At 38.3% G+C, this 13,857-nt stretch overlaps 1 protein-coding gene across 3 annotated transcripts in view; it reads left to right on the plus strand.

Moving 5' to 3' along the window:
- Nucleotides 1-4,956, plus strand: part of CHD7 (chromodomain helicase DNA binding protein 7) — a 233,376-nt gene extending 228,420 nt beyond the window's left edge. For all 3 annotated transcript variants that reach the window (XM_072604658.1, XM_072604659.1, XM_072604660.1), the window contains exons 35-38: nucleotides 392-613; nucleotides 1,663-1,803; nucleotides 1,955-2,059; nucleotides 3,030-4,956. In XM_072604658.1, the coding sequence (XP_072460759.1) occupies nucleotides 392-613; nucleotides 1,663-1,803; nucleotides 1,955-2,059; nucleotides 3,030-3,959 (1,398 nt within the window). In that variant the 3' untranslated portion in view covers nucleotides 3,960-4,956. The remainder of the gene's footprint in view (nucleotides 1-391; nucleotides 614-1,662; nucleotides 1,804-1,954; nucleotides 2,060-3,029) is intronic.
- Nucleotides 4,957-13,857: the final 8,901 nt, after the last annotated feature.

The following is a 13,857-nucleotide window of genomic DNA, read 5'->3' on the forward strand; positions in this document are numbered from 1 at the left end:
AAAAGGGCCAGGTAATCTCCACAGTTCTCGCAAGGGAGATACATAGTTTGGAACTATTTCCTCATTTGGTTTATATAGTTCTTAAACAATGAGTGACTTGGTTAAGGTTTCAAAGGTTGGAGTGCAAGGAGATACTAAGATGAAAAAATATGAAAATTCTAACTAAATTATTAATGAGGAGCACTGTTGTTAATTGCTGTTTCATATGTAGAATTAAAAAAAACCAATTATCCAACGTATTTGAAGGTTAAAATTTCTGGAAAATGTTTTATCTCATCTAAGTGTGAAGTCTCATGATGCTAGCTAGGGGTGACATTCTCCTGGGATACAGTGCAATATTGGAATATTTTTGTTAAAAGTAAGAATTAAAAGAATTGTTATCTTTCTACAGGAGGATGCTGAGGTGACCAAAGCTTTTGAAGAAGACATAGAGACCCCACCAACAAGGAACATTCCCTCGCCTGGACAGCTGGACCCAGATACTCGCATCCCAGTCATAAACCTAGAAGATGGGACCAGATTGGTTGGGGAAGATGCCCCTAAAAATAAGGATTTAGTTGAATGGCTTAAACTGCATCCTACCTACACTGTTGATATGCCAAGTTATGTACCAGTAAGTATCATAGAATCACTGAGTTGGAAGAGACCTTAGAGAAAGGTTTCTTCACCCTTTTTGTTTGTCATGGACCCCCTTTGACAATTGAGTGAAGCCTCTGGTTCCCTTCTCAAAATATTTTTAAACAATCAGAGGAAATGCTAAATGTCAGAGATCAGTGAAAACAAAAATGTAATTCTTTTCCCATTCAAGTTCGCAGACTTCCAGACATTAATAGATTCCCAGATTAAGAACCCCTTCTTCAGAAGCTGGCTAGTCCAACCACTGCCACAATGCCGAATTCCTTCTGCAGCCTCCTTAACAGATGTTCATCCAGCCTTTTTGACTGAAATACTTCAATCTGAAAAATGTAGTCCAATATTGTGTGAGCTTTGTTGGCAGTTCTTTTGCATGGTTGTCTGAGTAATTACACTTGGGCTTGACTGAAAAATCTTAGAACTTTTTTTTTTTTTAAATGAGTTACTATTAAAACAGGTCTGTCCCATCCTAGACACATGCGACTTTTTTTAACTTGACCATTTGTTCCAATTAAATATCCTCTTTTTTCATTTCAGCCACATTCCAGATAGTGTTGAACCTTTAGCCTAACTGTAGCATTTGGTGTTCTCACACTTTTTATTTTCCACAAGGCCAATCTGCATAACTGAGTCAGGAGCAAAAGGTAGTATGGTATTGTTTAACAACTATAGCCCATAATAGCAAGACTTGATTAAAGGTTCAAGATTTAATTCATTGAAAATCATATCATTGATATGCAATAATAAGAATCCAGGAGACTTAGCCATACTGTTTTCATATACACACATATGTGTGTACTTGTGTATATTTACATAGTTATAGATTCTTACCTTATACTCCTAATTTGCTACATTAATGTACATGAGAAATAGCATATACTCACACCCACACTCACACACACAACCAGGCAGACTATATATTAAATGTTCCTAATGCTTTACTGAAAATTGAAAATGGCTAATTGGTTATTTTATTGAATACTCAATAGAAAAGCTAAATAACAACTGTTGTTTCCTTTTTCCTCGAAGAAGAGTGCGGATGTGCTATTTTCCCCATTTCAAAAACCGAAACAGAAACGACATAGATGTCGAAACCCTAACAAATTGGATATCAACACCTTGACAGGAGAAGAAAGGGTACCTGTTGTAAATAAACGAAATGGAAAGAAGGTAAAACTTTTTATGAAAAAAATCTCTATTAGCAGTTCTTATTTCAAAAAATGGTAATTTATTTCTATGTAGGAAGTGGGCCATTTAAAAAAGACTATATATAAAAGTATGTCTATAGTTTAAAATAGTTTTTTTTAATGTCTTTAATCAGATGGGTGGGGCTATGGCTCCTCCAATGAAGGACTTGCCCAGGTGGTTAGAGGAAAATCCTGAGTTTGCTGTGGCTCCTGACTGGACTGATATAGTAAAGCAGTCTGTAAGTATGAACTCAAGTGTATATGTATGCCTCTATATGTATATTCTCAAAACCTGACTCCAAAAAGTGTGTGCGTGCGTGTGTGTGTGCATGTGGTTTTTAGAAATCTTTTACGATGTTGCCTTTTCAAACGGATTTTTTTAACTAAAGGAACTGACACAGTGAATCAGATTTAACCACAGATTCAACAGTAGTGGATTATTTTTTTCATCTTTAGTTGCAAGGAACATTAAAATCTTTGCATTGGATTTCAAAACGAAGAAATAGTCAGGTAATACACAGTCAGCTCCATGTGGAAGTCATTTAGAGGAAGGCTGTTAAAAACCCTCTTCCAGCTGGACAGGGATGTATTTATCCTGTTTAACTGGAAACCATTTTTGTTCTCTTTTTTAGCTCATTAATCTGAATTGGGGGGCTCATCTACACTGCTTCATAACATATGCATCGAGTTAGTATAGTTTAATAAAAGGATCTAGAACAGAAGATAAAATAGTTGCCATCATAGAGTAGATTGAACTTAGCTGGTAGTGTTGGCTGGTTCATCCCCATTCAGAACACTAGATCTTGATACATGAGGGTCCATGTGAGTCTCCATCTGATCCCCTCCCTCCCAGTAGGCCATTCACATTGTTGTCCTCTCTGTAAAATGTAGAATAGAATCCTCTCCCTGAGACCAAGGACTCTTTTGTTCTGCCTTCATATTCTTAGAGCCCAACACAGTATCTTGTGGTGGTGCGTGTGTAATAAATATTGGTTGAATGGAATTGAATTTTAGCATTAGAAATCCAGTGTCTGCTTGGAAAATGAGCTCAACAGGTGAGCCCAACAAAAATAAAGGAAGATTTTTAATATTTTGTCTGCTTTAAATTCTTGTATTCAGGATGTTAAGTGCTACAACGAAATAAACCATGACTTTCTCATCTATAAAAGTTGCTGATAGCTCTGATCACATTTCGTCTCTCCTTTGTAGGGTTTTGTTCCAGAGTCAATGTTTGACCGTCTCCTCACAGGGCCTGTGGTGAGGGAAGAAGGGGCAAGTAGAAGAGGGAGAAGGCCAAAAAGTGAAATTGCCAAAGCAGCAGCGGCTGCTGCTGCGGCTGCCTCCACTTCGGGCATCAACCCGCTGCTGATGAACAGCCTGTTTGCTGGGGTGGATCTCACAAGCCTTCAGAGTCTACAGAATCTACAGTCTCTACAACTGGCAGGTCTCATGGGCTTCCCTCCAGGACTTGCAACAGCTGCTGCTGCTGCTGCTGCTGCTGGAGGCGATTCTAAGAATGCCACCACCATGCTCCCTCTGGTGTTGCCAGGGATGGCAGGATTGCCCAACATGTTTGGACTTGGTGGGCTCTTAAATAACCCGCTCTCGGCTGCTACTGGAAACACCACTACTGCTTCCAGTCAAGGAGAGCCTGAAGATGGCACTTCAAAAGTGGAAGAGAAGGGAAATGAGAATGGAGAGGAGAACAAAGACTCAGAGAAAAGCACAGATACTGTTTCTGCTACTGACTCTGCAAATGGATCTGTCAGTGCTGCTACTGCCACCGCTGGACTGCCCTCAAACCCTCTAGCCTTCAATCCTTTCCTACTGTCCACCATGGCTCCAGGCCTCTTCTACCCATCCATGTTTCTACCTCCAGGACTGGGAGGATTGACACTGCCTGGTTTCCCAGCATTAGCAGGACTTCAGAATGCCGTGGGTTCCAGTGATGACAAGGCTGTGGACAAAGCTGAGGGAGTTTCCTTTAAAGATGAAGAACACCTGGAAGGCAGTGATGCTGAGGAGAGCCTAGAAAAGACTGCAGATTCCTCCATTTTAGAAGATGAAATAGCACAGGGTGAAGAACTAGACTCACTTGACGGGGGGGATGAAATAGAAAACAATGAAAATGATGAATAACCAGTACCAGTTACAGTTAAAGTGTTTAAAACTTGTGACAAGTGGTAGTCCTACTGTTTACACTCACAGTTAATGTTCATACCTAGTTTTTATAAGCTGTTCTGTAACATAGTGTAGCAAAAAAAAAAAGAAGTCTAAGTCATGTTATACAGATGTGTCAAAAGGTATCTTGGTCATTAAGTATTGTGCAGTGCATTATTTATTATCCCTAGGAGAGATGAAATTTGAGAGGTGATCATGTCTTTTTAAGGAAACTTACATAATGCTCTGCTTTTTTTTTTCTTTTGGTACCATTGGTATTATAAAAGCAGCAATTTGTAATGGAGTGGCACTAATAGAAGGAAGTGCTGCTTAAAGGAAGTATGAAGTTATATATTTAATTTTTTAATTTTAATTTTTTTTTTGCTGTGAAGGTCAAGATGAAATTTACCATACATATCGTATTTGCTCATTATTTTTGACTGTATGGGAGTTCCCACACTTGCTCACACACACACACACACACACACACAAATACACACACACACACACACACACACACACACACACACACACACACACTCTGACAATCTCCAAGATAGTGTGAATGTCTCTGTCTTGAGACACAGCAATAAAAAGGCAGCTGTTGAATGTGAAGAGTACCTTTTGGAAATTAACCCACTGAGAAGGTTCTTACAGGATAAAAACTACAGTTCAATTGTCTCGTGATCTCGTAATGCACTGGTATAAACAAAAAAAAAAAAAAGAAAAAGAGAGAATCAGGTACCTTTTTTTAAATTAAAGGACTTTGTTACTTTAGCCACAAAGCTAAACAGCATTACCTCAACTCTAAACTAGCCTTGAAGTTTACAGACATGACTTTGTAAATGTATTGTTTTTCTTTGTTGTGATGTCCTTTTATTTTTTCTTTGAAAACTGCTATCATGTAAGATAAGATGTAAATTGCTGCCAACTGTAGTAATGATACTTTTAATAAAAGTGACCCATGATACGCAGAGATGTAAGTACAGAATGTAGTGTTTAGGGAAATCACAACTGGTGTTCACTCTACTTTTTTGTATTCGCAATAGATGCCAATACAGCATTCTGGCTTTTGTACGGTTTCTTGGTATATCCTCTTATACTAGATTAGCTGTTAGTAATCCTTTGAACTGATTGCCTTTGAGACTAGACAGGAAGAAAAATCTTGAATTACCTTCACATTATTCACTCTAGCTAACTCTACAGAGATGCACACAAAACCCCCTGCATTACCCCCTCAAAAGGGCATCAGAGACTGAGAATACTTAAAAATGTGTTCAGCATGTGATAATATGGTACACTAAAGAACAAAAGGGCAAAAGAAAAATGAAGCTTTAATAGGCACAATATCTAGGTCATTTATCCTTGGTTAATGGGTAGAAAAACACAATGCTGTAGTGTCAGCAAGGGACACAAAGGCTCTGTGGTATCCTGTAGACCAGTGCTTGTGATGCCAGAAACCAGTGTGTCAAACAACCTACATGAAACTAAATCTGACCCACTTAAAAAAAACTAAAGCCTTTTCCAGAGAGTTACCGATTTGTACCCTTTGGTGACCTTTGATATTTGAGATAATGTATCATCTGAGAACTACTGTTTTCAATCTTCTGTGTCACCTGGACAAACCCAACTAAAGGCAATAGAGCAGGCAGAGAGAAGTGGACTAGGCAGTTGTTTTTGTTTATGTGTTTTCTTTATGGTACCAGAGGAATTAAATTTACATCTAGATGTGCAACTTTAGTGACGCCAAGTTGAACATCTCACACACACAACACACTCACACACACACACACATATACACATACACACACTCACTCACTCACTCGTATTGTACCCAAAGTGCCAGAAAGGGGGACAGTTTTGAATCTTCACATAAAAATGATGCTATGCTGTTGCTTTTTCCCCTTGAAAGTAACTTAAATAATACATAGTGTGTATTAACAGAAGTGCCTGAAAAGGGCATATCTTCTGAAAGGGAATTCTTTAAATATAAAAAATAAAAAATTAGAAGTGAATAAAATGTGTAAGGAGCAGAATAGCAGAAAAATGAATTGTTAAGTCTATAGTACAATAATTAGAGAACTTTTCAGGTTTTGAGTAAGTCAAGCGAGAATTTGAAATGAAATAAGCTAGAAAGGGAAATTTTTTTTCTATCTTTTTATTATGGACAAGGTTTTTTTTTTTTTTTTAATAAGTAGAATATACAATGTATATGTATCCATCCATATTGGAAGATAAATGTCATGAATAGTTATGACCTTCAGCATCAATTGTTAGCTACAGTCCAGGTAGAGTAGTGTAAGTGATAGGCCAACTATTGACCATCACAGCATAGCCTACAGGACACATTTGTTTAAACTTTGAAGTTACTTAAAATTCTATATTGAAAAGTGTAACTGCATATTTGCTCTCTAAGAGAGCTTCAGGGTTAAAGATCTAGGTGTCTGCCTATTTAGGAGATTTTTAGTTCAATTAGAGCCATGTCTATACAAGAAGGGATTTTAGAAACATTTAATTCAACCCCCTCATTTTATAGATAAGGAAACAGGCCTGGGGAGGCCAAGTGCATTTCCCACGGTCACACAGGTGACACATGACAGATCTGAGATTTGAACTCGGGTCTCATGACTCCAAGTTAAGCACCCTTTCACTGCACTAAGAATGAGACAGTTCTCAACAAGAAAAGAAGTACTGAAAGATGATCCTGTAGGACAGACATGGATGCTTATATTTCTACATAGTATCTTCACTCACTGGTGAAGTGGAAAGTATGTTAGATTTGGAGTTAAGAATACCTGGTTTCAAATCCAAATTCTGCCATCTTACTGTCTGACCCTTGGCAAGTTGCTTGAACTCTTTAGGATCTCTTTCCTCATCTATCAAATAGAATGTTGGTGTGGATGTTGTTTAAGGTCCCTTTCAGTTCAGAGTCATAGGATCATAGATTTATGCTAAAGATTTTTTTTTTATGCTACATGTACTATAGATATGTTTTAATCCTTCTTTAGCATCTGTATTATTTTATCCATGGACATGTTAAGATTGTGCACTTACTAATATGTTTTTAGTAAAGAAAAAGAAAAGACCCTTTGTATCTTTTGGTTTGTTTTAGTGAGAGTGAGACGACCAGAAAAAGCTTACAAGTAAGAAAAAGAATATTTGAGAGGAGATCATAGAGGAGGAAGGGACCTTAAACATCCTCCAGTCCTTCCCTCATTTTACAGATGAAGAAACTGAGGATGAAAGAATTTATATGATTTGCCCTGGGTCATATAGCCATTAAGGACCAGAGACAAGGTTTGAAATTAGATCTTCCTCATGCTAAGCACAGCTCTCTAATCACTGTACTGCCTCACCTTCTAGAAAAAGAAAACATTGAAATCTTGGTATTTAATTTGGTACATCAAGTGAATTAGTAGTTTCCCCTCCCCACCCAACATTCAAAAAGTATTTTACTATACTTCTATTCAAATATCTGTGGTAGTGCCAGTGAAAGATACTCTCAGTAATTAAAAGCAAAACAAAAACCTATTGCCATTGATGCTAATGTTTTTTTTTATATGTCCCTATTACATAAGCAAGCTTTTTGAAGTGATGAAGGGTTTTTTTATTGCAGATAAGAAGCTCTACAAATTACTTTTTATGAATGAAGATGGAAATGAACTGCCAATTACTATAAATTCTGTAGCAAAACAATTTAAATTACTAAGGTACTAAATAAACTCTAAAAAGTAACATGTAGCCTCTTTATAAATTCCTTAGCTTGATCTCTTCCATAATGGGCAATTTGATGTTTCCTCAACCTGGATTATCATTTTGTAGGCATTTTATGGTCAAATTTGCATTTGACATGAGATGAATAAGTTAAAGGTTAGGAGATTGCACTTAATGCAACATTTTTTGGCAAAAATATTTCATGGCCAAACTTTTTGTAGATTCTTAGCCAAATTTAATGGTAGTATATTGGTTTTTGAAGTATTACAAGTTCTTTAAATGCTTTTACATTGCTTAACCTCTTCCATTGCTTTTGCACATTCTTTCTCCCTTTAGACACAAAAAATAACTCGATTCTTCTTTGAAGTAACACTGTACACTCACCAGCCCCATTCTAATACCTTAGAACTTATAAAAGTAACCTGGAGTTTCCTTTAATGCTGTCATGGAGTTCTAGCCTTTTGTAAGGTATTTGTGGATAGGTGTACATAGATGGTCCGTGAATTCCACACTAGTCAGTAGAGCAATAAAAAGAATTCTAATATATAGTAAATAAAAACAGGTAAGTCAAAACATTAAGAGGAAATCGTTTTGTTTTGTGGTGTAGGATGTCTTCCTTGCTCTCCTATCCCATGGTATTTTTATCTTAAAAGCTTGATTTCAACATTATAAATAGGAGAAACATGATAGCTTTCTTCTCTCTCTGTCTCTCTCTCCCCTTTTCCCCTCTGTTTCGGTCTGTCTGTCTCTGTCTCTCCTTCTCTCTCCCCCACTGATCCCCCTCCCCACACACACACACTTTCTCTTCCCTCTCCCACTATTCTTCTCTTTCTTCTAAGGGAGAAGTACTGCACTGGCTTAAAATTATTTGCAGTCCAAAACTGTCCTGTAATTGTCAGTCTCTTTTACTCAAGGACCTTTAAATGTAGAAGTAGGCTGATTCACTGAAACTTAAGGAGGCTGTAAATTTAATAGTGTGAGGAGTACACAAGACATTTCAGAATAGAAAACTCATCCTGCTTGACATGTTCAACCCTGTTTTTGTAGGAGTCAGGAAGCTGTTAACATTTTAATATTAATCATTTTTGGTTTTTAGTTTGCACTGATGAGTTCATCCATACCACACCCCTGTGAGTTAGGGAAATATTATGGCAACTGCCTCTTTCACCATTGAGATGAAGTCACGGGCCACATGATAAGCTAGAAAAGAAGATATTAAGGCCCAGAATTATTCCATTTAAACCTTGGCTTAAAGGGATACTTGACCATCTTTCTTGAATGTAAACCAAGCATGCATGATGGTGTTAGTATAGGATAAGGGTGAAGCTTCTAGAAATTGGGCTGTGGGAGAAGAAGGCATTTTACAAAGAAGGATTGCTTATGTCCTTTGTACACAGTAAGTACTTAATATATGAGTGAATTGTTGAATGGTCTGAGGGAACGATTGATTACGTTCCTGATCACTGACTGGTGACCAAAAGAAAATTTAGCAATCTGAGGAAAAAAACCCAACCTTTAACATTCCTGTAATCTCTAAAGGGACAACTCTGTGATAGAATCAGAACAATTAGCAATGCATTTTCAAATATTTCACCACATCTTTTAGAATTTGTTCCCCAGGACTCTGGAAATTGGGCACTCTGCTCAGCAAGTAGTGACTGACTTCACTTTAAGTGACTCCTCTAGATGCTGATGAGCGAGCAGAAGCAGATCTATGTAAGTCTGGAACCCCTAGTTCATTGAGGAGTTTGCTCTAGCTGTATGGTTTTGCTATCAGTCTCCACCCACAGGGTTTTCTGGGCTATTGTAGGATTCATAAAGGATTTGCATATCTGTGGCTGCAGAGCTAATGTTCTCTCACTCGCCTCAGAGGCCCTGCAAGGCAACTCCATGATCCTTTTCCCTCTATTTCTAAGGGTTAGCCGAAAATAAGAGACGGCCATTGTGTGTGACTGCAGAGGCATTGTTCTTCACCAGACAAAGCTGGCATGTTTCTCAGATCCACAGTTTCTGCTCCTTCAGCCATAGCTGGCTACTGAGAAGCAGCTGGGCAGACCCTGAATAGCCTGAAGTCTTTCTTAAAATCAATTAAAAAAAAAACCCCACTCTAAACCCCCAAACTCTCCCTTACTCCAAAAATGTGAACAAACAATTCTTTTATAATTCAGCATTTTATTTAGGATGTGTATTTTAGATAGGATTTTTATGAAGTAAGGCAGTAATTAATAGTGTGCAACATAAGGTACCTAAAGTACCTAATTCCACCCCTCTTTCCCTTATTCCCTTTTAATGGAAGTACCAGCAGATTAGTGACAGATTAGTTGGAAGGGACTGATTTCCATCAGAATTATCAAAAGCAATTAAAATGGAAGATTTTTCTATTATTCCCTCAACCTAAAATGGTAGGTGTGGAGTTCAAATTAATTTTTGTGAGTTCCTCTAAATGATGTCCAGGTGTCATCAGTGTGTCCAGGTTGTAATCTCATCATTAAAACCTTCCCACTGTGGTCCTGGCAGAAGCCAGAATCCTGTCTATTGATACCTGAGGTAAAGATAGCCTTGAAGGTTTTTGCTTTTATGTCTTCCTTTGGCGTGGTTTCTGCATAGGTCCAATGAATAAACCGAGATAATTGTCATGTGACTTTTAAGGATGTCGTGGAAATGGCAGTAGGAAACTAGATTCCAGGTGGAATCATGTTTTGTCAAGAAGCAACAGCGGGTCCATAAATGGGGGGTGCAAGAGACAGATTCCTCTGCTTTGTGAGCTTAAATGATCATTTATCTTAGCACAATTCCAACTGGTTTATATTTGTTTCCATACAAAAGAAGGTATGCTTTTGCATGAATTTGACAAAATCTAGCCCTTAAATGTGCCATTTCTATTTGTCCAGTAACCCAAAAGGTGATGGGGCAGTGCAGCAACAGTTAAAATGTGTGGATCAATGATGTGGCTAATTGTAATGCTAGGCTATTCATATACACATAGGAAATCCACATGTACAGCTAATGTGCATAGTATAACAGATTTATTCAGCACCTTGGAATCTCAGAAGATCCTGGAAAGTAGGGAACTTCTCCTTCCCTTAGAGGAGCTACTGGAATGCTTCCAGGTCTTGGAAGTCTATGTGGTTTGATGGCAGTTATTGAGTATAGCTTATCCTAACCAACTGTCAATTGTGGTAAAATTTATTGGATAATCAAAGAAAAAATGTACTAAGCATAGGGACTAAGGGAAAGACTTATCTTCAGTGACAGGCTTTATAGAAATGGTAGTAGGAGGGAGACAGAATGTTGGACAACTCTATTCAAAACAGAACCATTTGGGACTCATTTTTGTTATTGAAAAAGAAAAACCCAGCTGAATCTAGTTTTCTACTAATGAGAGAGTGAGTTCTAATTCAAGGATGAATACAATGATCTTTGTAGTACTGGACAAAAAAAGTGGATACAAAATGACCAGCTTATGAAATACGAGTGTTGTACTCATTTTTAATTTACATTCTTATGTGCCTAATAACCTGATTTCTTTTAGACTCTCAGCCCTGGACCTAAGTTTGGACACCTTAGAACGACTCAACAGCTTCTTCTCAGATCTTAATTCTGACTTTCTAGATAAGACTATATCCTATCCTGATATCCCAAGTGCCTATGGGTAAAGGAGAAGTTTAAATTTGTAGTCTTTAAAAAAAATAACATGCACGTCAAATCCATAAATCTAAATCAGTAAATATTTATTGAGCACCTGCAATGTGTCAAGCACCATGTTGTGGGGAATAATGCAAAGATGCCTATGACAGAATTCTAGCCCAGTTAGGAGTCTGCAAAAAACATGGAGAATAATGATACTGTTTTTAATTTGTAGGACAATTTATAATCTTCAAAGCATCTTCTCATTTATTTTATCTTTATAACAATCTGTGATGTGGGCTGATCAGTCAGTATGATATTCATTTTGTAAGGAAACTTGAATGTCGAAAGGATTCATGTACAGTTATCCCTTCCATATGTCAACTTTTCCCATCGAGTTTTTGGTGTTTTGAGGGTTGGCATAAGAAATTAAATACGGGGAGGAGGGGGAAGGGGGCAAAGGATGGAGGTGGCAGCAGCCCTGGAGTCAGGACTGGAGCTGAAATTCACGCTCAGACACTTGACACTAGCTATGTAATCCTGAGTAAATCGCTTAACTGATTGATTGCCTTGCAAAAAAAAGAAAGAAAAGAAATGAGAATTTGGGGGGAATTTTGCTGAAGCTGCAGGTGAAACAAGAAGGCCAGCAGGTGACACAGAGGCTGTGAACAAGTATTTCACCCAAATTTTATAAGATATGATAAACACTCCATAAAAGAAAAAGGGAAAAAAAAATTAGACCTCTGCTATGAAGGGAAGAGTAAAAAAATTGAACTTGAATTTTCTAGATTGGCTGTGCAGCGCCCCATCCCCCAAGATGTGGGTTAGCTGTACTAATTTGTTGAAGGTGGAACTAGAACTCAGATGCTTTGATTTAGCCTAGCGTGTGTGTGTGTGTGTGTGTGTGTGTGTGTGTGTGTTCGTCCTTCGTTGCCGAAGGAGAAATAATGACATGACTTGCACTTGACTTTGTTTTGAGTGAGGGAGGGCTGTGCAGGTCACCAGCCTCACTTCTCCTCCAGAGCCATCTGAATCCAGTGACCAGATATTCATCAGGATGACTGGAGATGACCCAGGATGAGGCAGTTGGGGTTAAGTGACTTGCCCAAGGTCACACAGCTAGTGAGTGTCAAGTGTCTGAGGTGAGATTTGAACTCAGGTTCTCCTGACTCCTGCACTGGTGCTCTATCCACTGCACCACCTGGCTGCCCCAAACAGCCTAGTACTATACACTCATTAACTTTGTGACCTAGGTAGGGCAAGTTGCTTCACCTCTAGGAACTTGTTTTCTTATTTCTGAAAGTGGGGATGATACCTGTAATGCTTACTTCAAGGACTGTTGTAAGGATCCAAAGAACCAATGTGTTTTAATAACAATAGCCAATGTTTCTATAACACTCCAACATCTGGAAATACATTTTCCAACTATCTCCTTTGATCCTCATAACAACTCTGAGTAGTAGGTGCTAATGTTATCCCCATTTTGGAGATGAGGAATAGGAGGCAGAGAAGGTAAGCATCTGTCAGAAAGTTTCACTTATAGTAAGTATCTGAAACTGAATTTGTACTCAAGTCTTTGACACACGTCCAATTCTCTCTCTACCTTGTCATCTAGCTGCCTGTCTTGCAAACGTGTCTGTTATTAGTCTATAAGCTAACTAACAATTTGAAGCAGCACATAAGTGCTGAAGGTCCAGGTGGTGAGTGGCATACTGGTTATGAGGAGGGAGTAATTATAATGTGTTGGGGTGGTAAGGGAAGAACTCATGGAAATGCTTGTGCTTACTTAGGTTGAGGGAAAAGATGGGAGGGAGGACAGAATGCACAAAGGTGACGTGGTGAGAATGGGCATGACACGTTCAGGGGCTAGGAGCTGATCAAATTTATCTTTTGATAGTGCTTTAAGCTTTGAAAAGTAAGCATTTTCCTCACAACCCTGTGAGACAGCAAGGGGCTGAGTCGATGTGGTAGAAAGAAGTGTAATGAATGTGGCTCTGAATCCATTCGTGTGAACCTAGGCAAGATGGTCTCAGAGTCTTAGTTTCTAATTTGTAAAATAAGGAGACTGGACTAGGTGACCATGTAGTCTATTCCCATACAGTTCGAAACCATAACGATGTTGCAAGTGTTATCTTTGTTTTACAGATGGGGAAATGGAGAAGTTAGCTGATTTTCCTATTGTAACCAAACTACTAAGTGCCTTGTTTCCCAGCACTTTCTAATAGATCCCATTTGCCCGATTCTTATGTGGGGAGTAGTAGAAGAAAAGTAGAATGGTCGAGTGAAGGGTTTAAATGCAAAGATTTTTACCCTCTTTTTTCTCCCCAAGAAAAGAACCTAGTACATGTTAACCTTTCCTCAGCTTGAACCACAGAGCTAGAAGAGACCTAAATGGTCATCTAGTCACATTTTACAGATAAGGAAACTGAGGCCTAGAAAGGGAAAGCGACTCATCCAGGATCACATACATTAAGAAAGAGAGCTAAGATTGTGACCTAGATTTTCAGCTCCAAATCCAGTGCACACAACATTGCCT

This window comes from Notamacropus eugenii, chromosome 4 (genome assembly GCF_028372415.1).
Source record: "Notamacropus eugenii isolate mMacEug1 chromosome 4, mMacEug1.pri_v2, whole genome shotgun sequence".
Lineage (NCBI taxonomy): Eukaryota > Metazoa > Chordata > Mammalia > Diprotodontia > Macropodidae > Notamacropus > Notamacropus eugenii.